Source organism: Chinchilla lanigera, unplaced genomic scaffold (assembly GCF_000276665.1).
Source record: "Chinchilla lanigera isolate Chin_1 unplaced genomic scaffold, ChiLan1.0 scaffold00026, whole genome shotgun sequence".
NCBI classification, from domain to species: Eukaryota; Metazoa; Chordata; class Mammalia; order Rodentia; family Chinchillidae; genus Chinchilla; species Chinchilla lanigera.
In genome coordinates this window covers 13,526,140-13,552,426 of record NW_004955427.1, presented here as the reverse complement: position 1 = coordinate 13,552,426, position 26,287 = coordinate 13,526,140, and the positions used below count along the sequence as shown (strand labels likewise).

The following is a 26,287-nucleotide window of genomic DNA, read 5'->3' as shown; positions in this document are numbered from 1 at the left end:
CTCAGACTTTCCCTGTAAGCTGCAGACAATATGTCATTTTCATTTTGAGATCTCAAGGAGACCTCAAAGTCAGTATGTCTAAGACTAAATTCAGGATCTTCTGCTCACACCTATCCATCTGTCTGTCTCTCTCTAAAACAACAATAGCCACAAGAAACCACACACACAGACACACACACACACACACCCCTTACTTCTAGTGTTCTGCCTCAATAATTCCATTATCAGTCATCCCTGACACTTCCCTCTGCCTCACCCTTTTTATCCAGGCATCACCAAATAGTCATTTTATCTCGCTAAAATATGTCTGCATTCCTTTGCTCCACTGTACTACCTCAGATCAAGTGACCTTGGACTATAGAAGCCATCTCTTTTTTCTCATCTTTTTATTGGTATATGTTTGCAAGACCTAAGTTTAAAATGCATCCATATACACACAGCATCTTTACCCCTTTTATTTCTCCTTCTCTTCCCCTTGCTCCTGCCTCTCCTCCTATCTCCACGTCCCTTTCCTGCCCTTCCAGTGAACTAACTCTTTGATTCCTTGACTCTTTGTATTTTTTTTTTTAGTTTCAGTTTCATTAATTTCCGTTCTGATCTTTGTACTTCCATTCCTTCCATCAGTCTCAAGTTCGGATTGTCTTGTCTTTTAAGGACCTTGAGGTGCATCATCATTTGGGATTGCTCTGCACTTACAGCTGTAAACTTTCCTCTTAAAGATGATTTCATTGTGTCCCAAAGGTTTTGCTATGTTACGCTTTTGTCATTGGATTCTAGGAATACTTTTGGTTTCTCTCCTGATTTCTTCTGTGATCCATTGATTATTCAATGCATAATTTCTGTGGCTTCTTTTGCTGTTGATCTCTGGCTTCATTTTGACATGATTCAGTAGTGTGCAGGGGATTATTTCAGTTCTTTTCCATTTATTTGAGCATGCTTTATGGCCTACGATATGGTCAGTTTTGGAAAAGGTTTCAGGTGTTGTTGAGGAAAATGTGTATTCTGTAGATATCTGTAGATATCAATAAATTGATTTGTTCAGTGGTACGATTTAACTCTGTTGTTTCTTTGTTTACTTTTAAAACATTTTTTGGCCTGATTTAAATAATTGTGAGAGTGGGGAATCAAAGTGTTCCACTGTGATTGTATTGGTGGCTATATTTCCTTTTAAATCCAGTAGTTTGGGCTGGGGATATAGCTCAGTGGCACAGCGCCTGCTTGGTAAGCACGAGGGTGTGAGTTCAATTCCTGGCATGGAAAGAATAAATTCAGTAGTTTTTGTTTTATGAAATTGGGTATGCCGACATTGGATGCACAGATATGTACATTTTAATATTTACATTTGTTATATTTCCCTGTTGAAATATAAAAAAAAAAAAATTGTTCCCTTTACCAGTATGTGATGGTTATCTTTGTCTCTTCTAATCATTGTGGCTTATATGTTGCTGTGTCTAAAAATAAGATAGCTGCCCTTGCTATTTTCAAGCTCTGGTTGAGTGTAGTGTCATTTTCCATTTGCTCATTTTTAGTTTATATACTTCCTTTTGGATGAGGTATATGTCCTGTAGGCAATATATGGTTACTGTTTTAAAAATCCAATCTGCAAATTTGTATCTTTTGATTGGGGAGTTGAGACCACTGACATTAAGAATTATTATTGTAAGTTGTTTATTGAGTATTGTTTTTGCATTATTTTCCAATGCTGATTCCTTTGATTTTTTTCTCTCTATGCCTTCTTGGTGCTGGTGGGCTTCCTGTCTCTGTTTAGGATTTGTTTAAGTATTTTCTGCAATTCTGGGTTACTGGTCATGGACTTATTTAAGACTTCTTCATTGTAAAAATTTTGTACTTCTTTGTAAATTTTGAAGGCTAATTTTGCAGGATATAAAAGCCTGGGCTGACAATTATTTTCTTTTAGGGCTTGAAAAACTTTATTTTTGTGCTCTCCTGGCCTTTAAAGTTTGCACTGAGAAATCTGTAGTTATTTTGAGGGTCACACACTTATGGATACCTGCCATTTTCCTCTTAACAGCTTTTAGTATTCCTTTTGTTGAATTTCTGGACTTTCGATTCTGATGTGTTGTGAAGAGGTTCTTTTCTGTTATGTCTATTTAGGGTTCTGTATACCTGTTATACTTGAATAGTGAATTCTTTCCCTAGACTTGGAAATTTCTCTGCTGTAGTTTCAGTGAATAAATTTTATACATTTTGAGTTATCTTCTAATTTTTGTTTATTACTGTAGTTCTGAAGTTAATTGTTTTTTGAGGCACCTAGCAGCTGTTGGATCCAGCTTGCATGGTGTCACATAAATTTTAGGGCATCATTGAATTTATGATCAACTACATCCACCTTGTCCTGACACTTTGTCCTCACATTGGTCAAGTCTGCTACCCATGACTTCCAATTAATTTTTCATATTGTCTATTTCTACTTGCTTTCACATTTTCTAATTCTTTACCAAAGTAGTAACTCATGTATTGACTTTTTAACTCAATTATTGTTTGTTTCATCTTTAAGACTGTCAAACATTTTATTAGAAAAAATCCTTTATCTGTTTAATTAAATCCTCTTTGAGCTTGTTAAACATCACATGCATTTGCTTATATGTTTCTTTTTAAAAAATCTCTTCAGACATTTGGCCAACTTGGTTTTTGAGTTCTTTGCATATAGCTTCTTCTACTTCAGTGTCTGTGAGATCAGCTTTTGGGGAATTAGGTTTTTTGGGGGTATCTTTTGTCTTACTTTTTCATGCTTCTATTGTTACACTGTGGTGATGGTTAGCTAGGGTAGAAAAACTCTGTTACTGCTGCAGAGATCACTTTAGTTAGAGTCTGTCTTCTTAAAATGTGTCTCTGGATTGGATTATGTTTGGGTGTTTAGACCGCTCTTCAACCTATTCAGCATAGTGTTTGAGGGTGTTCTGAATATCTAACCTTCTTCTTGGGGCTTGATTTTCAGCACCACTCAGATAATAGAAAACAAATGGCAGTAATATTGATGACACAAAACCAAACCAGATAATAGTGTACAGGAAAAACCAATTAAAAGCAACAACTATGCCACCATTAATACTAGAAGTCAGCAATAGTAATAAAATCAAAGACAGGGGCTGGGGATATAGCTCAGTGGCATAAGCACCTGCCTGGCAAGTGCAAGGTCATGAGTTCAATCCCCAGTACTACAAAAAAAAAAAAAAAAAATCAAAGACAAATTGGTTATTAACATGCTGTAAGAATCAATAATAGCTACAACTATACCATCTTAACAATAGAAAAGAGATCAGCAATAATAATGTAAAGACAAACCAAATATTGACATTCAGAAAATATCTACTAAAAGCAACAGCTATACCACTGTTTACAGTAGAAAAAAATTCAGAAATAATAGCATAGTCAACTAACTCGCTAAAAAGTAATAAATTTTAATAGTAATAAAAATGGAGGAGGTAAGGGACAGAGAAAATGAAAGCAGTAAAATTTGAAAAGGAAAGAAAATGAAGATGAAAAGGAGGAGAGAAAGATGAGATTAAAATTCAATTAAAGCATAAAAGAAAGTTAATAGAATTAGGTAAAAGTAACAGAAAAGGACAGACAAGTAAAAGAAAAGAGAAATAAGAAAAAAATATAAAGACAAAGAATAAGAGATAGGGAAAAAAGAAACAAATACAAACAACCCACAGAAGAGAGGAAAAAAAAATAGTCCAAAAAATTTCTCCATGTGTTTGGTGAGTGGTGTCCTTTGACAGCCTGTGGTGCTGGAATCTATCAAACTTGCGTCGTGGGTAGTGCATCACACTGAGGGCCTGTTTTGTTTCCACACCCACCTTTTGCCATGTGAATGCGGTCCTGCCTGGCCTTTCCTGCTAGGCAGGGTCGGTCAATGGTGTGATGTCTGCCTTCAGGCTATATTCACTCCAACAGCTCTTAAGGTTTGCAGGCTTCTGCATGTCCCAAGTCACTGCTATCTCTGACTAGTTTCATATCCTGTGAGCTCATGAGCTGCCTGCCTTGCTCCAGAGGCCTCTCTGGCTGTACATCCCAGGATGCCGCAGCTGTCCGAGCCAAGGCGTATTGATGATCACATTGGCAGATGGGAAAAGCAAACAAACACTGAGCCTTGTGCTGGTTGAAGGCAGCAGGGGGTCCAAGGATCCATTAGGCTGATATCAGCACCTTCAGATCCAGCTCCCTCAGAAAACCCCATGACTGGCCTGGCTTCTCATCACAGAGGGTGGAGCCACCATGTCCTTTACAACCTGAGCTTGTCACTGCTAGAACTTCTCAGGAAAATCTGCAACTAGCCCCCTCCTTCTGTACAGCCAAATCTCTTGTGGCTGTCTCCACCCAGTCACTATGGTAGGTTGAACCCAGAGACCCTGAAGTGTAGTTGTTTTGTGATTTATGATTCCTGAAGTAACTAAACCTTAAACAATAAACTCCTTTCCAAAATGGCTTCTGATTATATAATTTCTAAGCTTTGAAGATGCTGCATTGAATTTCTTTTCTAACTCTAGCCTTCTATGTGGAAGGAGTCACACTCACAGTAAAACCCTGCACTATATTTGCAGCTTACAGTAACTGGGGGTAGCGTTACGGTCCCTTGTTTCTCCTTGGGGCTGCCAACCCTCTCCAAGCTTGCCTGGTGTTATGGAAACAGGACCTCCTGCCTGGGGGCTGGGTTAGTGTCAGACTTAGGAGCCAGCTCTTAAAATGTCTTTCAAAAAGCCCTCTGCATCCTATCTAGACCATCTCACATCTATTTTTCACATTGTGAGAAGATGACACTTTAAAAATAGGGAGATAGAGAGATCACGTCACTCCCTTTCCTGTGCAGTTGCTTTCTATAATCACTTTGATAGCTTCCCGCTACTGTTTGGATAAAGACTACCCTTAATGTGTCTGGTCACCCGTCTCATGATCTGGTGCCTGCCATCTTCCCTCCCACACTCCTGTGGAAACATTATTCTGCTGTAGTCAAACTAACTTTTCCCTGAGTTGTGTTCTTTGCTGACATGAGACTTTTGTACAAGCTCTATCTTCTCTATACCTTGTCTCACCTTTCTCTTCCTGGTTAATTCCCGTGCATTCTTCTGATCTCAGCTCTACTGTATCTTTCTTAGGCAAGCCCTCAATGTAGGTCAGCATTCTATGTTATGTCTTCTCAAAGAATATGTTTCTTTTCTTTAGTTACTATTTCAAACTCTTTTGTGTGATGATAGGAGACACGAAATGCTGTGTATCTGTTTAAGTTCACTGCTGAATTGCTGGTGATAGGTGCCTGGCACATGGTAGGTAGACACTTTGCTCACTGAATTTGAATTGCCATTGTTTACCCTGCTTGTGACCATTAGTGATTCAAAAATACTATCTCACTAGTGTAAGAACCTGAAAGAGTAAATCAAATCCAAAAGATACAATAGATATTGTGAAAGGCAAAGAAACCGCTCAAAAGGAAAGAACAACTGGGATGAAGGAAAAGAGAAAAGAAAGAAAGAAGGGAAAAACATGTATATATGTATACACAGAATAGCTAAGATAGTTGTACTACTGATTTCTATTACTTTATTGAAAGGAACAGTTAATGTTTAATTGTTTGATCAATCTTACATGCTTATATTTGTTTATCTAAGTAACCAATTTGAAGATATCAATACGTAATACAGCCACCATTGTTAACTTCCTATCACCTTGTCTAAAATTCTGTATTGCTTGTATTGTTTTTGTGTTATTTTGGAAATGTCTGTGTGTCTGCTAATATGTTTTTGGTTTTTTATCTTTAAAATAAAAAAAATGAAATTTATGGAGGTCACCACAAAGTGGTCTAAAGTGTTGTCAAGGAACAACCAGTGTTAATTAATCAAGTCTGAATGAAACATCTCTGTTATGTGGCACACTTCCTAAGTCAACTCAACTCAGATCCTATTCATTTTATTTCAAGGTAAACTACTCTGGAGCACAAATTGTTGTAGGATTTGAAGATGGTGTTGTTCGAATTCTTGAACTCTATGATCCAAAAGGGCTCACAATTTTTACAGGACGGAAGAAAATTTTGGATGCTGATATTTATTTTAGACAGGTTTTCAAGCCCCACACTGCCCGAGTCACTGCTTTAGCTTATGACCGTGATGGAGAAATTCTCGCAACAGGGGTAAGCTGAAGATTTCTCTCTTGTTGCTTGTGAAATTTTATGGTTAACCTTGCCTTATATAAGCCTAGCTACTTGACTGCACCTTGTCTCCTGAAAGTAATTTTCTAAGAATATAAATATTTGTATTTTGCTTTTGTTGTGCTCATATTCTTTCAAAGTGGTCTGTGTCTAACATTTAAAATTACTCTTACACATTGAGTTCTAATGCTTATTTTATTTTATTTATTTATTTTGTCTTTTTGAGACAGAGTCTCACTATGCAGTTCAGGCTGGCCTTGAGCTCACTTTGTAGCCCAGGCTGGTCTCAAAATCACCACAATCCTCCTGCCTCAGCCTCCCAAGTGCTGGGATTACAGTCATGTGCCACTTCGCCCAGTGCTAATGCTTTCTTTAAATAAATAGAAAATTTCAACTAACAATCGTTGTAAATTTATTAAGTCCGCATTTTATAACTTGCTTTTTGTGTGTGGGTAGGGGGTACTGGAGGGCCTTGCCACTGAACTGCATCACTATCCCTTTTTAATTTTTATTTTGAGACAAGGTTTCACTAAGCCGCTTAGTTGCTCAGGCTGGGCTCAAGCTTGTGATCCTGCTCAGCCTCCCACAGTGCTGGGGTTACAGGCGTAAGCCACCATACCTGCTTACACATTTATGTTCTTAAATAGAAGTATCATAGGCTAGAGAGTGTGGATCTATGGTAGAGCAATTGCCTAGCTTGTATAAAGCTGAGGTTTAATCCTCACACTACAAAAAACAAAAATGAAAACAAACCAACTGGGCTGGGGATGTAGCTCAGTGGCACAGCACCTACCTGGCAAGAGCAAAGTCCAGGGTTTGATTCCTGGTACAAAAAAAGCGCTTCCTACCCACCCTGCAAAAGAACTGCTATAAGTTAAGAGAAAGTGTAAATGTTTTATGCATGAAGATGCAAATATACTTTGTGGGATTTTTTGGTGAATTAATTTATGTACAAAGAATTTACATGCAAGTATTGTAATTACATTTTCAGAACCACATACTGAGACATGCAGGGAAAATGAAGTAAATAATTGAAATCATGTTTTCAAAATAATCTTGGCTATATGATCATTGAATATGCCATTACATATTCTTTTGTGCTGTAAACCAGATTTCATTGTAATATGCATTTGATGCATGTGTCTCTCTTTTCTCAGAGTAAAGATCACACTGTCTTTTTCTTTGAAGTGGATAAAGATTGTAAGCCAATTGGTTATATTAAAACTCCCGGGCCTGTTTGCCAGTTGATATGGTCCACACTCTCTCATGTAAGTCATCGTTATCTGTCTTCAAGCTTCGCCTCAATCACAGTGTAGTGAAGGGATCTTATAGCTAGTGAAGAACAGGTGGGATTTATAACCCCACTCCTTGGTCCTCCAGTGGGGGCCAGGAACATGGTGACACTTGGAGCTCTGTGCTATCCTCCCACCTGCTTTCTCTTCCAGACACTGACTCATTGGCCACCATCCCCTCTCAAAGCACAAGGTGACTTTCAGCCGAATGCTCTGCATGTCAGAATGCTTTGACGTGGATCCATCAGTCAGTCTGTCTGACAATCAAAAGCTCAATTCTAAGACCTGAGTGTAATTTCCCTCACCTTTTACCTCTTTATCTCTTCTACTCCTGAGCCACCTCTGTCCTAACTTTCCATGGCCTATTTCCTGACAATTAATAGTTAAGTGTTGATTATTAATCTCATTAACAGCTCTAATTTACAAGATGTGAACATAGGATAATTCATCTAAATGTGCTTTGAGTGCCCAGATAATAATACTTATAGAAATATAGTACTGGCGGGATTACTGGGGAAACATTTGAAATCCACTTGCAGCTCTGTGAACAAAAGGGCCATAAAATATGTTAGTATTGTCTGAAAAAGTCCTTTAAAAATTAATCAACAAATACTTATTTTTGCCATCTTTGCTAGACACCGGTAGATTTGCTAAGCAGAAATAACAGTGTTTGTTCAAGTACAAACATTTATGTATACACATGTTTAAAAGCTTTAGCACTGAACAATAAAAGGTTTCACAGGGGAACTGGTGACTAAAATCTCAGCAGTATAAACAGTTTGTGTTGTGAGGATAAGCACGGAACTATCAAGAAAGGGAAAAGAGGTTGGGAATCTATCTCAGTGGTAGAACACTAGCCTAGCACACAGGTGGCCCTGCTTTCAGTCCCAGAACCACAGGAAAAAAGAAAAACAGACAATAAAGGGGAGAACTGTGATGAGTTATTATTTTATATTATTGCATTTTAATTCTGAGAAACCAGCAGGGTGCAGGAAGTCGTAGAAGAGGTGGGTGCAGGAGGTTCCAATGAAGGGAAAGATAACTGCAGAGGCGCTCTGTGTGAAGCATGCATGTTTATAGCACACTCTATGATATTATATGCATCTCTCAATCATTTCCCTACACACAAAGTGAAAAGACAAAGCAACTTTTGCCAGGGGTTAGGGATGGGGTGGGGCAGGTAGAGAGTGGGTGTGACTGTTAAGGGGAGGTTGGAAGGAGATCTTCGTAGCAATGAGAGAACTTTGTGTCTTGATTTCCATCACAGTTACATATGATAAAATGACATAGAATGGTATGCACACTCTAAGCTAATGTCAGTTTGGTCTAATTGCATAAGATGTAGCCAATTAGAATTTGGTGAAAGGTGCGTGGTGTTGTAACATCTGGGGTGAGTTGTACACATGCCGTGGTATGGCACACTAACGTCCAGGGGTGGGAGCAGGCCAGTGCTCTGCTGTGTCACGCTACTGCTCTGAGGGAACATCTTTTGAATTTTCAAATGTATTGTTTGTAATTTTAATAATATCCTTAATGTCACAGGATCTGTAGTGATGTGCCTTGTCATCTTTTACATTGATTATTTGTGTACTCTCTTTTCCCTCCCAACTTTTGCTTTATGATTAAATCTTCTAAAGGTTGTCCCACTTTTTCTTTAGAGCTTTGTTTTGTATTTCATTAAATTGTGCTCTTTTAATCATTTTCTTATATCTACTTTAAGAGGTTTTTTTGTTATTTTCTCTCTAACTTCATGAACATTTATATTTTAAAAAATGATTATTCTTCTTTATATGTGCCTTTCTAAAACTATGTAAACATTAGCTGTACAGTTTTCATAATATAGTATTTTCATTATTATTCAGTTCGAAATATTTTCTTTCATTTAACTTCTTCTTTGACTTATGGACTATTCAAAAGTATGTTTCTAAATTTCAGAACATAGGGAATTTCTAGTTGTTAGCATCTAGCTCAAGCACATTTTAGTAAGAAAATAAATAATATATTATTTTAATCCTCAGAAGTTATTTGAGAAAAATTTTATAAATGTTCTTATGCTTGAAAAATATATATGTTCTTAAGATTGTGTGCATGTTTGCATTTATTAGCTCATTTAAAATTTTTTAAATTATATGGGTAATTATCAGTAATGTTTTTATTTTTCTAATTATTACTGAGAGAGATGTTTAAAAAATATTTTCTTGCTTATTTTCCCTCATGTTTTTGTCACTTTTTGGTTAATATATTTGAAATCATGCTATTAGTACACATAAATACTTGCAAACGAGTTCTATTCCAGAGAATGTTCCTAAGTTGGACTTGTTTGTAAGTCTGACAAACTGAGTCTTATACTCCGTTGGCACAGATATACAACGTAAAGCATAAGAAAGCCAAACACGGGGCTGGGGATTTAGCTCAGCGGCAAAAGCACCTGCCTGACAAGTGCAAGGTCGTGAGTTCGGTTCCCGGTACCGGAAAAAAACCAAAAAAAAAAAAAGAAAGCCAAACACACACACACACAAATGTAGTACCGCACTGTACTGCACTACTGTACACTATGCCACTATATAGTAAGTCCACAAGTGTGACAATGTCTGGCAGACATGTGAGCTACTTCTGTGATTTGTTCATCTCCAAGAAAGTTCTTAGTGCAAGGTCTGTTTGTGTCTGCGAAAGTTTGCTTTTCAAATGTTCATAAGTCAGGGGCTTACTGTATAAATTGTTAATTTTCTGCTGAATTGAGCCTTTTATTATTATGAAGCAAAGTTTGTGTTTCAGATATATAACTATTTTACTTTGTGTAATTTTAATTTTTTTTTGAGACAGCGTATAGCTGTGTAGTCTAGACTGGCCATGAACTCATGATATAGTCCAGGCTGGCCTCAAACTCATGGCAATCCTCCTGCCTGAGCCTCCCAAGAGCTTGAATTACAGGTGTGCACCACCACACCCAGTTATAAATATTTTTAAAATATTCAATCTAATAATATTCTCTTTTATCTCAAGCATTTCATTCATTTTTTAGTAATGATATTATGCACTATGATTTAGATTAAATCTACCATTTTATTTTGTGCTTTCTTTTTTTGTTCCACCTTTTCTTATGTCTTCTTTACACTGACTTAGAAAAATTATTACACTCTTCCTTCTATTAGTTTATAAATTATATATCTCTTTTTATTCTTTTAATGATTATTTTACATTTTAACATGTGTCTTTTACCCAGGAAAATTTTGATATATCGTTACCCACCTACCAGACAATACAAACGTCTTAGTGTAATTCCTTTATTTTCCTTCTGGAGTGACATTCAATTGTATGTTTTAAAAATAAAAATAACTATGAAGTTTAAAAGATATAAATATGACAACATATATTCAATTAATATTCAGTAAGTCTATCCACTCATGTACCACTTTCTTTGCTATTAATTCTTTCTTGCTTCTGAAAACTTCCTTCTCCCTGTGTCACATTCTTTAGGTGCTCTTTGATTGCAAGCCAGCTGTTGGCAAGCTCTCACAGTTTTTGCTCCTCTGTAATTTTTCTTTCATTATTGAAGCGTATGTTTGTGGGCATAGAATTCTAGAGAGCAGTGTGTCTTGCTGACAGAAAGTAGAGATTGTGCTTTGGATGGGTAGATGATGGTACTTGAACCCGAGCTCAGCAGAGACACAGCACTGAGACCTGGAGAGGGACAAGGCTGGAGGGATTCCCAGAATCTCTGGCCAGCTGATTGGTAGAGGTAAACCAGGTAAAAACAGTGTCGTAGGATTGCTGAGCCATCTATGGATTGTGTGGAGGCCGTTTGAATCATTATCTTATGGAGGAAAAACTATTCCTTGACATATGACTGTCCAGCAGCCCTAGTTGATCACTGCAGACAGATGCAAATTAGGTGGGGATATTTGGGGATGCAATTTTGCCAGACAGGTATGCAGAAAAGATACAGAAATAAGGACGATCAGGGCACTGCTGATCCTTACTTATCTTAGTTCAGGGTGCTGTAACAGAAGGCCATACACTGGGTATCTTAAGCAACAGACTTTTATTTCTCACAATATGAAGGTTAGGGAGTCCAGATAAGGCACTGGTGTCTGGTCAGGACATGCTTCCTGGGATGTAGATGTCAGTCTTTTATATCTTCATAGCAAAAGCAAAGGTTGTTCTCTTCATTCCCTTACAAGACTGTCAATCCCATTCATTCTCTACCCTCGCAATAATTCCCCAAAGGTGCCACCTTCAAATGCTATCAACAAATAAATTGACAGGAACATGAACATTCAATTCCTAACATTATGGAAATGAAGTATCATGAAACTTAAGTTACATATGGAAGAGTGAACTAACCCTAACCCTAAATTAGCACAAGAAGCCACTAATTAAAGATGCTCTATAGAAAATTACATGTTAAAAAAAAAAAAAGGAAAAAAAATACAAAACGCAAACCAACCAAATAAATCAGAAGTAGGAAGACAGTCAAGGGGTGAGTTAAATGACTTGGTGCGTCTATGCCATGCCTGCGCTGGATCGTTTTTGCGGATGTGAGAGTGACAAGACTGATAATCTTTCTTCATACATTTCTCTTCTTCCTCTTCCTCATCGGTTCCTTCCCTGTTGGCATTGCTTCATAGAAAAACCAGAGGCCCTCCCAAGAAGCTTCTTCGTCTTCCCACTAGCAGACAGAAATTTTGTTTTCCTTGGCACCTACTCCTCCTCTTTTTTTTTTTTTTGGTTTTTCTCCGGTACCGGGAACCGAACTCATGACCTTGCGCTTGCCAGGCAGGCGCTTTGCCGCTGAGCTAAATCCCCAGCCCTCCTCCTCTTTCTTTTACAACAGAGGACTTTTCTCCTTTCCTGCTTGTCAGCAATTCTGTCTCTAGTCCTTTGAATTCTACTCCTTCCCTCTTTTTTTTTTCAGTATTTCTCTTTAGTTTTTGTTTCTGCCATATAAATTAACCTCATTCTTTTTGCTGGATAACTCCCATCAGTACTGAAGTATATAGCCTCTCCCACTTACAAAAAATAAATTCTTTCATCTATTTTCTCTTCCACCTACTGTACTATCTCTTCTCAGCCAGCTCTCTCAAAAGGATTGACTATTCCCACCGACTGACTCCATTTCCTTACTTACCTCTCCCTCCTTTATTTGCTCTTCCCTGGTTTAATTAATAATTTCTACTAAAATGATGTCATTAGGAATAATTAGACTTACTAACAATAACCAATGAAGAATTAAGTATCTTTTAAGAATGGTTACAATGCATATCAATTATATTTTTCCTGATTTATAAGTTTTAAGTTATGCTCATACAAATTTGCCTAAATACTGATGATATGTTTAATCTTTCCTTTTTAGCCTGAAAGTACTTTACTGATTATCTGTGAAAATGGCTATATTCTTCAGGCTCCATATCCACCCATTAACGAAGAAGTGGACAATTACAGTGTACTCTCCTATGAAATCAATGACATGCCCCTAAGATATTTCCATTTCTCAAGTGTCAAATCTAAGATTGTGGTATGGAATAATCTTGAAAAATTATCTTCTAATATTTTTTCTTCCATTATAATATAAAAATTCCTGTACGAGGTGCTGGGAAAATACCAGGAAGAATAAAGCAGAACCTGCCCTTAGGGACCTTATAATCTGGGGGAAAGGAGCTGACTGTGTTAGTGTCTTGGTTACTTAGCTCTCATTGCTGAGACAAAATACCTGATGCCCAAAATTAAGGAAGGAAGGAAAGGTTTATTTAGCTCACAGTCTTTGGAGGTTTCAGTTCATACTCAGCTGGCTCCAAGGCAGAGTGGCACATGGCAGAGGGTAGCAGTTCATGGCGGTGGAAAACAGTAAAAGCAGCAAGAGCACAAGGGGAGGAGTAGGGGCAAGCAGCCTCTTTCCCTCCCTTACACTGTATGCAAACTACCTGCCCCACTGTGGTGTAGCACTCACACCCATAATCCCAGCATTGGACCACGAATCAATCATAACTCTAGAAACCACCCCATGACTGCATGAGGCTTTGAGGGGACATGCAGACACAAACCATAACAGTTAGGAATCACCAGTGAATGGGAGGTGCAGATGTGCACAGGAGGGGTTAGGCAATCCTGACACAGGTATGGGAAGAGATCACATACGATTGCATGGAAGTGACTGACAGTTAATACTTAGAGAATAGAAAGAATTTTTAAAGGATTAAATGCAAAGGCTAGTAGTAATGAAGGCTGGGAGAACATCCTGAGGGAAGGCAGAGTTGGGAGAATTTCCAGGTTTTTTTGGGAGATGAAGGGACTGTGAAATAAAGGGAAGCAATCATGGAGGGACATGGCAGGAGTCTGCACTCAGGAAATGGGGCTCCTCAAAAGCCAGCCTCCTGTCAATCTGGAAGATAATTCTGAGGGGTAAACAAAGGAAAGGTCCAAGACAGAAGGGTGGAATATTAGTGTTGGGGTCTTTTACAATGGACAGTTGATAGACAATGAGACTCTTAATCATTGTATTACTAAGAAACAACTCCCCTCATGGGCAATTTCAGGCCACTGAGTTCCTAGGTTGACAGTGACAAGCTCTGAGATTAAAAACTATTTAAAGTCTCAAAGGGGCTGGGGATTTAGCTCAGCGGCAAAAGCGCCTGCCTGGCAAGCGCAAGGTCGTGAGTTCAGTTCCCGGTACCAGAGAAAAACCAAAAAAAAAAAGTCTCAAGAAAGAATGACAATTTCTATAAAACCAGTGAGTAAAACAGATTTGAATGTTAATGATAAAAAGTATGTTCCCCAAATAGTAATCATTTTTGAATGTTATTTTTTTTACATCAGAGCTATGAGATTTTCTAGATTTTCTGTCTTCCTTCTGTTGTCTTTGTTATCATTGTGAGTGATATAAATGAACGCAGTTTTGTATCTCAGTGTCTTTTTTAAAAGAGATCAATGGAAATTGAAAGGAGAGAAAAACAAAAGGAGTTGAAGGCAAAGGAAAGAGAAGCAAGGAGGAGGAAACTAATAGAAGAGATGGGAGAAGATGGAGAAAAAGAACTCCAGGAGGAAGAGGAAGAGGAAGAAGAGGAGCCGTTACCTGAGCTTTTCTTTCCCCCGACCCCTTCTCCCATCCTCTGTGGCTTCTACTCTGAGCCAGAAAAGTTTTGGGTTTCATTGGTAAGTAAAGTTGTAAAACTATAACCTTAGCTGTATTTCAATCTAATTTATAGTTGTTATTTATCATCACATTCTTACCTTTTTATTTATATGTTAAGTATTAACTACCGTTGAAGTTGTGAGTTTTGATAAGTGAATGTGAGTTACATTTGCTTTGATATCATCTTCACATTTCTTTTAGATGCCTATATACCCATTGTCATTTATGACAAACACACGTCCCAGCCAAGTCAAAAAAGGAAAAGGATAAAGGGTAGAAGAGCAGAGAGCTAAGGGATTTCCCAGCTGAGTGTGTGTGTGTGTGTGTGTGTGTGTGTGTGTCTGTCTGTCTGTCTGTCTTTGATATGGGACTCACTAAGTTGCCCAGAGTGGTCTCCCATTCAAGACCATCCTGCCTCAGGTTCCCAAGTAGCTGGGATTACACACGTGCACTACCACACCTAACTGAGTCTGTTGTTTTGTAATTTTGAAAATAATGACTTTCATGGCAGCACTATCCAGAGACTTATACTTACACCTCATTCCTACAACAGTGCTGAGTACCTTGTGAAATCTAGAAATATCAGTATGTTTTAAATTGTCTCAAAGTTTCCATTTCCTTGTAAATATTTGTTATTTTTGTTTTTAATTGTAGCCAGCCCAAGTAGTGTAAGCACATCCCACTGTACTTTCAGCCTGCACTTGCTCAGTGATCAGTCATTCTGAGCATGTTTTCATGAGTTTATTGCCCATTTGTGTATTTTCTTTGAATAAATACCTGCTCAGTTCTTCTGTCCACTTTTGGATTTTTTGTCCAGCTGTGTCTATTTGCTGTTAAGCTAATCAGTTGGATTTTAATTTCTATAATTTTTTGGTCCTAGAATTTCTATTTTTTTCACTACTTATGTTTTTATAGGTTCCAATTGGTTCCTAAAATTTTCTGTGTTGCTTTCAAGCTCCTTAAACATATTTTTTTATTTTTATTTTTTTGGTACCAGGAATCAAACTCAGGACCTTGCACTTGCCAGGCAGGTGCTTATGCCACTGAGCTATATCCCCAGCCCCTTAAACATATTAATCATAGTTATTTTTCTTGTGTTTCCTAGTATGTCTTATTTTTTTTACTGAGCACTACACTGTGCATATGAAAACCTGTAGAGCTACATTGATTCTCAGTATATTGCTATTTCCTCATGGAGATTTATTTGTAGTTCTAGAAATGAGCTAGAAGTTCTAGATAACTTTAACCCAGTCAGTGATTGAGATGACCTAGAATTAGGCTTCACTTCCTGTGAGGTCCATTCTCCTTCCTCCTACTCACACACCTAGTGTGTATCACCCTTGAACATGGATGGAAAGTCCAGTGCGAAGTGTATTTATAGTGGCCCCTTCCCTTGGAGGACCCTAAAAATGATTTCCCTCTCCATAAGTCCCCAAGACTGCAAATAACCCTGCTCAGCCTCTTAGCCTCTTGGCTGTCACTTTGAAGGTCACTTCAGAGAGAAAAACAATGCCGAATGCCAGGCTTCCTTCTCCTGGTTCTCCCTGTCTTCTGGCTCTTCCTTCTCCTGGTTCTCCCTGTCTCTGGCTCTTACTATTTTGCTATCTTCCCAGTGCCTGCAAACACAGTTTTAAAAAATTGTTTTAGCTATCCTCAGTGGCAAGGCTTGGCTAAAATAATCCAGTCCGCCATTGTCAAAAGTAAAAACAGTACTTTGATTTTCAGACAAGATGATTTTGTTACCTTCTCTTTCTTATTTACTTACTCATTTTTCATAAAGATGTTCTGCTCTTTAACTTATTTTCTCTAGTAAGGACTCTCTGGTCCATATGCATAAAGAAAGCAAGTTATAGTTAGAGCAATGTAGCTTTTCTACATTGCCTTGCTGTAGATGATCTGTTGTCTTTGCACTATGTGGATATGTTTTCGCTAAGTAGCCCTTCCTGGAAAATTAACAGTGCTAACCCCAGACTGAAAACCAGCTGTGGAAACAGGACTTGCAAAACTTATTATTAAATATTACTGATTCATAAAAATGCTTGAAGAAATAAAATGGAATTTAGTAGGTAGTCAGAGGTCAAATCTCTCATTTTGATTTGTAAGGGAAAACAAAGCATCCTAAAATATTTATTATTATAATTACATAGTTGGATATCAGTGGACCATAGAGATATTTTTAGAAATAACAAAACCTATCTATTAACATAGAATCATATGTAAGTAAATTTGTGTTGTAAATTTTGACACAAACAAAAAATTTTTCATGCTTGAATATGTTGTATTCAAGAACCACTTTCAGTGTTTTTTGTCTTTTCCAGGGTGGCTATGATTCTGGTTTTCTATATCACTGTGAATTTCCCCCATACGATAAGAACGGTGATTTCAAAGCACAGAAAGATGAACCTTTTGATTTCCGTGTTCTTAAAGATACAGAAGATAATCCCATTCAAACCATCACTTTCAGGTGAACAGAATTTTAAAAAGCTTTAAGAAACTATATTCTATTAGTTTCTACATTTGCATAGATCATGAACATTGTGAATTTTAAAAGATATATCCAAATCAGGGGTACCCAAATGATGTTTTGTTAAGTAAATCAAGTGAGTAAATAAATAGAATCAAATTAAATACTGGTTTCTATTTAAATCTGCTTATTAGATATTCTGTCAGAATTTCTGTTTAATTACACAAGTAAATTATATGGTCTTAAGTCATTTCTTTTACTTTGGAGGGGACTGCTGCATGGTCAGGTAATGAGATGTCAGGATTACAAAGACTGTAGGGAAATTACACATTGAATCATTAGCCCTTTAATAATTGAGACGTAGGTAAATATGCCAGTCATTCTTCTGAGGATCAAAAAGTCTAGTTCTAATGTTCAGATTGATTTTTTCTTTTGTGTTAGTTTACTAGGGTGGCTATAACAATACCATATACTGGGTGGCTTAAGCCGCAGATATTTACTGGCTTATAGTCTGGAGAGTAGAGTTCTAAGTTTAAGGTGTGGGCAGGAGTGCAGGTTTGGTTTCTCTTTCTTGAGGTCTGTCTTGTTGGCTTGCTGCTATCTGCCTTCTTGCTATGTCTTCACTGTGTCTTTCGTGTGTGCACAATATGCCTAGTCTCTCTCTGTCTCTGTCTCTCTCTGTCTCTATCTCTCTCTGTCTCTGTCTCTTTCTGTGTCTCTCTCTACCCATCTGTCCGAATTTCCACTTCTTATAAAGACCCCAGAATCAGACTAAGATAGAGTCCATCTTAACATTCTTGTTTTAACTTATACACCTTTTAAAAGCCTTTTCTCACAGTATAGTTACATTCTGAGGGTTTAGGGATTGAATATATAAATTAGGGATTAAACATGGGTTAGGGGTTAGGGACTAAACATATAAATTGTTTTATATATATATACAGGGTCTGACTATGTACACCAAGATGACCTCAAACTTGTAGTGATCTTCCTACCTCAGCTTCTCAAGTGCTGGAATGACAGGTGCCACCAGGCCTGGCTTTGAACATAAGGACTTTTGGTGGTACATGATTCAGTTAACACCTTCACTATTTCAGATTTAGTCATTTCCATTCATTTAAAATTAAGCAGTATTTTCAGAGCAATTGAAAGAACCATTTACTTTCTTTTGTTTCATAGCTTTGACCAAAGTATGATGTTCTGTGGAATGAGAAATGGAGCCATTCGAGTGTACGTGCTGAACCCAAACGACCTTGCACTGACCGGCTTGGAGCACTACTGGCACTTCAACGTGCACGACAACAATTACGGGTGTGTTAGAAGAATCGCGACCAGCTTTGATGACCGCTTCCTGGTGACCGCAGGGGCAGATAGTAATATCTTCATTTTCAACATCTTTTCTGAATTCGTGTTAAGGAAAGGCACCAAAGCCAAAGTGCCATCTCCCAGGGTATGTAGCCAATCGACCAATTAACTAATTTTTAACTAATTTTTAGTAACAACAATGATAATAAACTTTAAAGTAGTGATGTAAAGGTGTTCATATCCATTAAAAATTAACAGCTATTTAAACACATTAACCTTGAAATTTAATCTTCCTACCAGTATTATGTTTTGACTTTCTGGTGCTTCTATATAAAATACTAATGGTGCTGATTGTCTCTTATTATTAAAGGCATATAGTTCCCCAAAATTAAAAAAAGACTGTGTCAATTTTTCTGTATCTATCACTTCCTTAATCAAAGTTTCTTTTTTCAAAATTCATTATATTTCTCAGACATATATATGTATATATTTTATGTATTCGTTTACTCGTGAGGCATGTATAGGGTGTATACTATAAAGTGTACTTTTGAAAGCAGTTGAACAATATTAGTGGCTTTAGCCTGGAATGTGATAATGTGAGTCTTGATCAAAGATTCACTATAAATTATTCTGTTCTTAGGCAGAATACATTATTGGCTTTTTATTGAAGACTGAGTGTTCAGATACCCTAATTACATCCTTTTGTCCTGTCCCAGAGTTGGAATTTTCTGTTAGTAAAGGGGTTTATATGGATAAAGTCAGTTTAATAACCACTAGAACTGCTCCTACAGATTAAGAAGGAGGTACAGTATATTTAGAAAAACCCATGGCTACAGTTCCTAAAAACACATTGACTTCCTGTTTGCTAGCTAGCCTACTTCAGAAGAACACACAAAAATTGTCGAGAATATTTGAGCCGGTAAAATTTCTATTAATAGCAGTAAAAGTTGGAATATGGGACAAAATTTAAAAAGGGTCTATTTCCAAGAGTGCAACTGCACAAGGGGAAGTATATAAACAGGAAAACCTTTATTTTCCTACCCAGTACTAGCCTTCAGTATAGAAACTTATACTGAATAGAAAAAAATCATTCCACAATTAGAATAATAATACCCTTTTGTGGATAGCATCAGTATTTCTTAAATCGTTGATGCAGACTCTGTTTTTAAGAGGACAAAATGAGGAACAATCAGAATAACAAAAGCCATAAAAACCAACTAAGCTCTACAGAAGTCTGAGGGTCTTTGTTTACTTTTGAATCCCCTAGGAAGCCCTTGAAAGTACAGGTGACTAAGCTCCTCTTAAGAACAATTAAAGTAGCATCTCTGAAGATGAGGTCCAAGTCTCAGTGTCTTATAAAATGTTCTCCACTTGGTTCTAACATGCAGCCTGGCTGGAGATCCTTTGACATATATTTTAAAGTTTTGGAAGTGGCTTGATCTGTCTCCACTGTATCAGAAACAGCAGAGGCCAAGAGATACTTAGCCGAATTTTCCTGTCAAATCTCTGCACACTGATATTGGAGAATTAAGGGACTTAGCTGTTGCTCCCTCCATCAGAAAACTAAGTAAAATGCAACAAATGTATGTTTTGAGTGATCGCTAGCACGCAGAATTTATTAGCCAGCACTGTGTCTTACTTTGGTCATGGGTATGACTTTTACTAGAGTCACAAATAACTTCCATAAAAATGTGTACATTTACATCTCATAGGTATAAACACTGTTTACATTTCATATGTATGAAGACTTTAATCAAATAACTTGATCAGGAGTCTTTATTTCTTTAGAAAGGGTGACAGCAAGGCAGAGCCATCCGTTATGAAAGAGACTAGAGAATAAACAAGTTCAGTTTTACCTAAGAACTGATGAGCTAGCAAAGTGACTGTCTTATTTATTGGGTATAATCCTTCTTCCTTAACATCGTAGACTCAGACATTTTACAGCACAGCACCTGAATACACAAAGAACTGTAAGTGGTTTACTTCTTAGTTCCTCTTAATTTAAACTGATTTCCTTTTTTAGGGGAGATTTGTATCTTTTAATTCATTTTTTTTTTCTCTGAAGGAGGAAGCTTTTTATTTTGTGCATTTTCCGCTTTATGTCTTCTTTTAGGTCATATAAAATTCTTACTTAAAATTAAAATGTGTACATATATCGAGTCTTCCTAGGATGCACGCAAGGTATTTTGGGAGACTGTGAAGGTAATGAAAAACAGCATTTTGAAATAGATTACCTAGAAATTATTTTTGTGTATTTTCTCCGTCAGTAGCAAGTATTAATAGATCACATGAATCTGAAGGAAGAATTATGATGATATTGACATTTTACAAAACTACACTTAGGTTGCAGGATTGTTTTAAGCTTACCTCTTTAAATGAAGCAAAAACAAATAAGTTTAAGTCGCCTGCAATTTTTCCCCGAGTTTCTTGTGTGTGAAACGACTTTTCAAGTTTATCATTGTTAGAAATTTGCAGGAAAAAGCTAGGAAAATCACTTCTGTTTAGATTTTTTTTTTTTTTTTGGTTTTTCTCCGGTACCGGGAACCAAACTCACGACCTTGCGCTTGCCAGGCAGGCGCTTTTGCCGCTGAGCTAAATCCCCAGCCCTGTTTAGATATCTTAAGGGAAATATGATGTAATTTTAAAGGCCTTTGTATTCTTCTTACAGCTTGGAATAGAAACAGAGCCAATCCCAGAGGATATTGATGACCCCAAAGCCTCCAGGTACAGGGGCTTTTGACATATTCTGTTCCGTCTGAATTTTTGCAAAGCAAACCAACGTTTTGTAGAAGGTGACCAAGCTGAATGGGTACCCAGACTATTAAATACTACTTTTCTTGTGCTCTTTCTGTCACTTTACCTATTTTTCTCGTAAAATTTCTTTTTCAGTATTGAGAGTGCCAGGAAAAAAAGAGAACATGACAAATTAATGAAAGAAGTGGAAGAAATAAAAGCTGGGAAGAGAGAAAAAATCAAGGCTTTGAGGAATGAATTTCAGAAGCTATTAGAGATGAATAAAGAATTGCCAATGCATATGCAGTTTAAACGGACGGCAAGTCTACATAAATTTGCCTTTAACTTTATTTAGCATATGATATTTCTGCATTGAGACTACTACTTTTCCCACAAAAAGGAAGGCTAGGGATCATCCCTAAGCTGTCCTTTTTATCTGGCCAGTGAGTCGTTTGCAGTGACCGAACTGTTGTAGAGCTAGACACACAGTTTGGTGGAAGGAGATAAACCTCTTCACATGGTACAATGCTTACTACTGGATTTAATTACCGCATGTTTTGGTATGGTTGCTATTTTTGGTAGCAAGGTAAAATATAAATACAGGTTTTAGTCTGTTACTGAACCTTATTGTGCCTAGCCAAAAATGTCTGAGTAGGTACATAGATAATTTTTCTGGAGTTCCATTCTATAGTATATCAGATCTATTGAGAAGATTGTACCTGGTTGATCCATAAAGTTTCTTTTGTATTTTCCATAAAGTTTCTGAGAGATGACTTAGACAATGTGTATCTGTGATGACAATCACAAAATTGTTTAAGCTACTTTTGTATTCCTTTTTCTTCTTGTGACTACTGCAGACCCATCATATTCTTGCTGTTTTTTTTTCCATTTTGTCCTTCTTCCTAAACAGAAGTACTGTTATGAATCAAAACAAATGAAAAGGTAGAATTTGTCATCCTAAAAAATCCACATGTTGCCCAATACTGTAATTATAGAAGTACTTTGCCAATTTCATATAAAAAGTGCTTTATGAAATCATATTGGTTAACTTCTTATATAAATTTTTAAAAACCAACTCAAAATGGTTAAAAAAAAACCTTTAAAAAGGTTGAAGCCAGGCATGGTGGTGCATGCCTATAATCCCAGCACTCTGGGAGGCTGAGGCAGGAGGATTACAGGTTCAAGCCCAACCTGGGCAACTTAGTGATTTAGTGGGACCCTGTCTCAAAATGAAAAGTAAAAAGTTGTGGGGATGTAACTCAATGGCAAGGCCCTGGGTTCAATCCCCAGCAGCACATAGACACACACAAAAGTTGATACTTCCAGAGTGAGTACAGGTGACATAGTTTAGGAGAAAGAACAACCGGAGCAAGTGCTGTGGCTTTGTACACATTACTCTTGACAATACAAACACTGTAGTTGCGTGTGACCACAGCCTTTGATATTTTCCTAGGGATTCAGGTAAGAAATATGAGGTCTGTATGGGAGTTAGTGGATTCCTCAGTGTAGGACATTATGCAAAAAGTTGGTGATGTCAAAAGGACACCAAAAGCTGCCGTTTTCCCTATGTGGGTGTCACCCAGTAGGCATTTAGCCACTGCCTTCTACCTGTGCCAGCTGGTTAGTTATGTACTAGTAGTTTCTTTGGGATGGTGAGGGTATTTTGTAAGGCTTTATACACATCTAAGTATTGTTAGCATTTACTATTTTTATTGTAGGGAAAAATCTGTAAGTACATAACCATTTCTGCATTATTATTAATAACTTCTCCATATATTGTGCAACTTGCCCACCCATCTTGTGGAAGTAAGATCAAAACTGTATTATTTTTCTTCTGAAATGGAGAGTTTATAGTATATGGGAGACTGTTATGATGTAATAAATTGAGGACAAAATTAAAAATCTGTAGCTGTATGAAAGAGGGTTGATAAAATATGTTGATAAAGAATACCTTTTGATTAAAAAAATCTCCTTATCTGCAGGATTTTAATCTTGATTCTGAAATTCGTGCTGAGATTGACAGAAACACAGTTTCTAAAATTCAACAATTGGAAGGAGAGTTAGCTTGGGAAAAACAGAAATGTGAAATAGGACTAAAGAAGCTACAGAGAAGGTAGGATCAGTATTTTCTGCACATTAAGATGTTTGAGAGTGTGTATCTGAATAAAAATAGCTTACAGTAGTGTCGACAAAGTAGTCAGATAAAGGTCTTCTGAAGTACCCATTTACTTGAAATTTCAAGAGCTCCTCTTGCTGCTGCTACTGATATTTTCCTGAGCTTCCTCTTCATTCTTCAGGTTTTGTTCTTGTTTGTTTGTTTGTTTTGAGACAGGATTTCTCTGTGTAATTTAGGTTGGCCTTAAAGACATATACCCACTACTCAGATTAAGATGTAGAACACTTATAACCACTCCAGAAAGTTCTCTCATGGCCTCCCCTCAGCAAATACCTCCTATTCAAAGTTGAACCTTTATTTCCATAAATTAGTTTTCTTTACAAAATTTACATACATGGGATATTGTGAACTCTTTGCATTTGGCGTCTGTCTTAGTTACTTCCCTTGTTGCTGAGACAATATATCTGATACCCACAGTTTAAAAGAGAAAAAGAAATGCTGGCTCACAGTTTATAGTTGGTTCGGTCTATAATCAGGTGGCTCCAAGGCAGAACAGCATGTTGGAAGGGCCTGGGTGGAGGAAAATTGCTCACCTCATGGTACACAGGAAGTAGAGACAAAAGGGAGGAGCTGGAGAGCCTGGTGATCTGCCTTTATTAACCAGACTCCTACCTTCTATCAGTGAGTCAGCTATAAACTCCCATAATCTAATCACCTCCCCAAAGCTCTGCCTATGAGCATGTGAAACTCTTGGGGAACATCTAGATATAAACAGCTTCTTTCACTCATGTAACATCTAAGATTATCCATGTTGTATATAGTAGTACTTCAGTCCTTTTCATTGCCTTGTAATATTCCATTACATGGTTATACCACAGTGTAATAACTGTGCTATTGATAGCTGTTTGAGTTACTTCTGCTTTTTGGCTACTCTAAATAATTCTGCTGTAAGCATTCTGATACATGAAATAATAATCCTGTGGTTTTTTTCTAGAAGCTCTATTTTTTTTGCCATTATTCATCTTAAATAATTTTTGTGGACCATGTGAGATGGGGACCGACTGCCATTTGTTCCTTTATCAATATCCAGTTGACTTAGTATGATTTGTTGACCAGACCATACTTTTCTCACTAGGTTTTAGTGATGCTTTTTTCATAAATCAGGTACTCCTGCCTGGGTCTATTTCTGAACTCACTGTACTTCATTGGCCTGTCTGTCTATAGACCTTGTGCTGTTATCTCTCTGACTTAAGTCTGGGCACCTAATATTGTAAATCTTTTGGCTTTGTTCTTCATCTCTGAAATTCATTAAGTTTTTGCCTAAGAACAACTTGTCATTTTTCACAAAAGTCCTGCTAAGATTTTGATTGGAATTACGTTGAATCTATAGATTCATGTTATTTATAGATAACATGTTATTTATAGATAACAAATATTTGAAAAATACATATTCAATCTTTCAACCCAGAAAGATGAGACATCTTGAATTCTTTTTAACATTTCTTCTAGGGGTTACAGTCATACCATCTGAATCTTTTTATGTTATTTATTATTACACCCTAATGTAACGGGTGGTGATTTTGTCATTTTAACATGCCCATGCTTCTTCTATAATCTTGAACTTACAGAATGTATTATAATAACTTTTAAAATATCTTTGAACTGCTAGTCCAATGTCATTTCTGGGTCTGTTTCTATTGACTGATATATTTCCATTCATTTTGGGTTAGCTTTTTCTGTTGTTTTGGTTGCCCAGAAAATTTGGTTGGAGGCCAACCATTGTGAATTTTATGTTATAAGTGCTGGATATTTTTACCTACTTTTAAATATTTTTGAGTTTTGTACTCACTAAATTACTTGGAAATAGTTTGAGTTTTAAAAATATTCTTATTTTGAATCTTTGTTAGGTAGGATTAGGGCAATCCACTCTAGAACTAATTTTTCCCTACTACTCTTATTATAACCTGTGTGGGTCTGGGGATTATTCTGTCTGGTCCTTTCTGACAGTTCTTTTCCCAGCCTTGCCATGCTCATGCTGATCAGTATTTGCCTGAAGACTGGAAGGAATCCCTTTGCAGATCTTCAGTGTTCTCTTGCACTGTGCAGCTGTATCCTCTCTGGTACTTTGCTCTACAAATTACAGCACTCATTACCTCATATTTAATCCCTGACTATTTGAATTCCTGGATAATATTTGCATCCCTGAGTATAACTAGATTGCTACCCACTAAGAAATGAAGATAGATAAGAAGTTCCTTTCAGAAAGAACTGTCAACATAGTAGTCTATAATCAGTTTTAATAAATAGTCACAATATATTTGTGTGTGTGTGTGTGTGTGTGTGTGTGTGTGTGTGTGTAACATATGACTCAATCCACAGACTTAGGTATGTAAGCAATAAGGCTATTCTTTATTTATTCACATTAATTTAAATTTGACTGAGTTTTTACCAAAAAAAGGAAACTCAATACTACTGAGGCTTATTGTCCCAGTCCACTTGCTTCTTTCTGTTCTTGATTCCATGGTTGTGTGCTCAGCTAATCTTTGGATCAAACACGCATACAACCATCACTTTTGAGGCCTTCCCATCTGCCAGAAGCTACCTGGAGGGAACAAGTATCCACAGTTCTTGGCCCCAACTTGCCCATCCTCCTCCCAGTGAGGAGGAACGTGTTCCTTCTTGTACTCTTCCTTATCTTCTGATTTTTCTCCCTGTTCCATGCACCCTCCATCCACAATAGCAAGATGTCTTCAGTGGACACAAGAAAGAAGAAATAAGTACCTGGCTGTCTGTTTGGAATGTGGAGAGGGGATAAAATTGTACAACCAAATAACTGGGTATTACCAGTATTTTCACTTTCTGCAATCTAATAGGCCAAACAAGATAACTCTTGGTTGAATAATTTGCATTTCTTTTATTATTTGTGAGATTAGCATTTCTTTTCATATGTTTAGAGTCTATTTGTATTTATTCTTCTGACAATTACTTATTTGGATACCTTTTTTTTTTCCCTCTGGGTTCTATTTATTTTTCTCTGGGTTCTATCTTATTTTCTCCCTCATTTTTATTTTTAGTCTATACT

General features: G+C 37.0%; 1 protein-coding gene across 1 annotated transcript in view; it reads left to right on the top strand.

The window, feature by feature from the left end:
- Window positions 1–26,287, top strand: part of Cfap44 (cilia and flagella associated protein 44) — an 86,331-nt gene that overhangs the window by 31,179 nt on the left and 28,865 nt on the right. The window contains exons 13-21 of the mRNA XM_013515054.1: window positions 5,939–6,148; window positions 7,324–7,434; window positions 12,812–12,973; window positions 14,377–14,607; window positions 16,906–17,051; window positions 18,231–18,501; window positions 21,025–21,080; window positions 21,246–21,408; window positions 23,072–23,202. Of these exons, the coding sequence (XP_013370508.1) occupies window positions 5,939–6,148; window positions 7,324–7,434; window positions 12,812–12,973; window positions 14,377–14,607; window positions 16,906–17,051; window positions 18,231–18,501; window positions 21,025–21,080; window positions 21,246–21,408; window positions 23,072–23,202 (1,481 nt within the window). The remainder of the gene's footprint in view (window positions 1–5,938; window positions 6,149–7,323; window positions 7,435–12,811; window positions 12,974–14,376; window positions 14,608–16,905; window positions 17,052–18,230; window positions 18,502–21,024; window positions 21,081–21,245; window positions 21,409–23,071; window positions 23,203–26,287) is intronic.